The sequence below is a fragment of the Halyomorpha halys genome, unplaced genomic scaffold (genome assembly GCF_000696795.3).
Source record: "Halyomorpha halys isolate HHAL.00 unplaced genomic scaffold, Hhal_1.1 Scaffold1190.1, whole genome shotgun sequence".
Classification (NCBI taxonomy): Eukaryota; Metazoa; Arthropoda; class Insecta; order Hemiptera; family Pentatomidae; genus Halyomorpha; species Halyomorpha halys.
This window is the reverse complement of record NW_027114895.1, coordinates 250,045-253,045: the sequence shown is the minus strand read 5'-3', so window position 1 is coordinate 253,045 and position 3,001 is coordinate 250,045. Positions and strand designations below refer to the sequence as shown.

The 3,001-nt window shown below is 30.8% G+C and overlaps 1 protein-coding gene across 1 annotated transcript in view; it reads right to left on the bottom strand.

Moving 5' to 3' along the window:
* The window catches only part of LOC106688737 (uncharacterized), a 13,960-nt gene that overhangs the window by 8,085 nt on the left and 2,874 nt on the right, over positions 1–3,001 (bottom strand). The window contains exons 2-3 of the mRNA XM_067052005.1: positions 2,823–2,967; positions 1,081–1,183 (exon numbers count right to left, since the gene is read on the bottom strand). Coding sequence (XP_066908106.1) covers positions 1,081–1,183; positions 2,823–2,967 — 248 coding nt within the window. The remainder of the gene's footprint in view (positions 1–1,080; positions 1,184–2,822; positions 2,968–3,001) is intronic.

Genomic DNA, 3,001 nt, shown 5'->3' with positions numbered 1-3,001 from the left:
CTTTCTTTCAGGTGTTTTATTGTTACTTTCAGTGATTATATCTATTACGATTATAACTCATGTCGTGGAGCTTTCCACTGTATATTTATGTGTTAGTCTTAGCTTCAATGTATGGAAATACAATTTTTATTTTACTCTTTTTATGTTAAGCATGGCTTAGAGGAACAAAAACGTGCATATGTATTTAATTTCTTTGTAATGTGTTTTTGATAATTAGCTTTACAAATTTGTTTCTTTTCTTTTCTTTTCTATAGTTCCTCCATGTGAAGGAACTGGAGGGAGGGAGTTAGCTGTGTATATCCTCAGGACAATAAACAAGAACTCTGTCCTAGTAGGATTACTTATCTCTAAGTTTAACAACAACCCAAATACTATATATATGAGATGTATGTAATAATAAAGTGAGTTGTTGAAGTATCTTTGACTTGTTACTCTGCCCGAACCCCCATCTATTTTAAGGTAATCATTCAGACTTATCATAAGTTATATATATATATATATTCGTATAATCATCACTACTTCATTCGTTTTCTTTTTATTGAAATAAACCTTTGTTAGAGGATGTTTTTCTTTCTGTTTTCACATATTTTGTTGGTTTCTTTGTTTTTTACATTTGATGTTTCTGATTTTTGTTTAAACTTTTAAATATGTATATAAAAATTGATTGTTCCGTTGTATTTGATTATTTTTCAATTCGCATTTTTTTAATTACATTTCACGTTTTATAATTTCATTTTTTTATTTTAACCAGAAAAACATTTCATTTGATTTGGCTGCTGAGCAAACTATGTAATAATTTATTTCTAGGAAATAATTTTTTATAAGTATAATAAACAAGACTAGGCTGGGACAGTCGACAATAGGATAGGTAATATGAAAAACCGAACAGTAAACCCTAAAGTTGTATGAAATCATTGTCTTAACCCTACCCTCTCTCTTCCATCAAACTATATAAAATAAACTTTATAATGCTCAACAATATTCCTCATAAATTAGAACCAATATTGTTACTTGTAACTGGAGAAACAGATGAAGAAGCTCCAATAGGAGTTCATAATTATACAAAAAAATCGTTCTTACCAGCGTAACTGGTGTGGAATGGAATATTATTTGGAAGATAGAACAGTCTCCTGCGATGGTGTCCGGCTAGATACTCGGTATGTTCTGGTAATGGCCTGGGCAGCTGAAAATTAAAAGGATGTAAAGAATTTTAATACACGAATAAAATAATGTTTATTCTGAAGATTTTTTATTCTAAAACAATAACTGATATTAACATATAGTCATAGAACTAAATTATAAAAAAATATAATAGGCCTTAAGTAAAAAAAAATAATGGGAATAAAAAACTTAGGGAAAACGACCACGCGTATGACCAAGGAATAAGTGGGAGGATATATTGGAGATGTTGTCACCCTAGGTGAAGTCAAGAAGCTGGCTACGGATAGAGAAGGATTTAAGAATGGATCAAGGGTACCCCGACAGTGTAAGGTAAAAGTGGGTTAAACTAATGGGTTGGTTAAAGAAAGAAGAAAGTAAAAAAAATCAAAATGACTTTATTTTAAAAAAGTAGAAATAACAAATTATATCTTCCTTGACAAAAGGCAAAAAACATATTAAAAAATAGTTTATTTGTCTTTTTTCACATATAAGCTAGTTCACAAGTATTTTGTTCTTGGCGTACCCTTATGGAGACTGAACGAATATAAGAAGAGACAAGCAAAGTGATTAGGTGTTGTTGATTGTTGCTTAAAGGCGTAAAACCATCTGATCATCTACGCCTATGGCATGATAAAAGTAAAAAAAAAAATAATAAAATAAATAAAAAATCAAAAAATAATAAAAAAATAAATAAATAAAAATAAATAAATTAAAAAATATCAATAAAAAAAAATAAAAAATAAAAATCAAAGAGGAGTTACCATTTATAAAGAAGGCGATGTGCTTTTAAAAATTCAAATACTAATGTAATTTTAGCTTCCTCATCTGTGAGAGCTTCTGATAAATTTGGGGTCAGTCCTATCCTGTTTATTATTGGCAAATAGTGAGTACATTCTTCAAAAATATGTCTAATCGTAAGAATGGACTGACAATATTTGCAAGTTGGAGGTGGCAGTTTTCTGATTAGGTGAGAGTGCGTGAGAAGAGTATGTATGACCTATTCTCAAGTGGTTCAGAGCAGCTTCCTCCCTACGGCTGTCGCGGTAGGATGTTGACCATGGTTTTACAGATCGTTTTATTTCTTTTAATTTATTCGGAGAGCTTTCATCCCACTTGGCCTGCCATTTTTCTAATATTTGTAATTTAAGGGGTGTACTGAGTTCTGAAGGGGTAAGAACGGCGGTGCCTCGGCCAGGGAGCGTGAATGCCTCTCTGGCAGTGATTAGGTGGGATACATTTAAATCAAAGATAGGTTCCAGAAATTGATAAGAAAAAAAAAAGATGAGGATTGAATATTTAATGCCAAGCATTGTTGTGATAAAGTTTTTAAGGAATAGTGACTGTGATAAATGATTTTAATTTTGGTTTTAAGTGAATATTGACTAATAAGAAATTGTTGTTTTGACCTGGGCAGAATAGCGTGCATGGAGTTAGAGTTTTTAAATTATATAATTCCAAAATTGTATTAAGTAGATTGTCCCTGAGGATGGCCGAATTGGCCGAAACGTCGGACTTATAAGAAAAATAAAAGGTTTTGAGACTAAAATGGATAGAAATTAAATTATTTATTTTTAAAAAATTTACCAGTCTCAAGAAAGTTTAAGATTATAAATTAAAATTAATGTATTCAAGTTAATGAATCAGTGACAAACAATACTCACATCAGGTTTGAAGCGATAGAGATAATCGAAATTTTTAACTTTTGGGTTGTGTATCCAATGATGTAAAGTCATTAGGTGATGGTTTCTGGCGAACGGTGTTGCTCCAACTCTAAAGAGACTCTGCCCAGGTATCCATCCTGTATACCTAAAAAAAGACAATTAATTTAATTAATTTATAT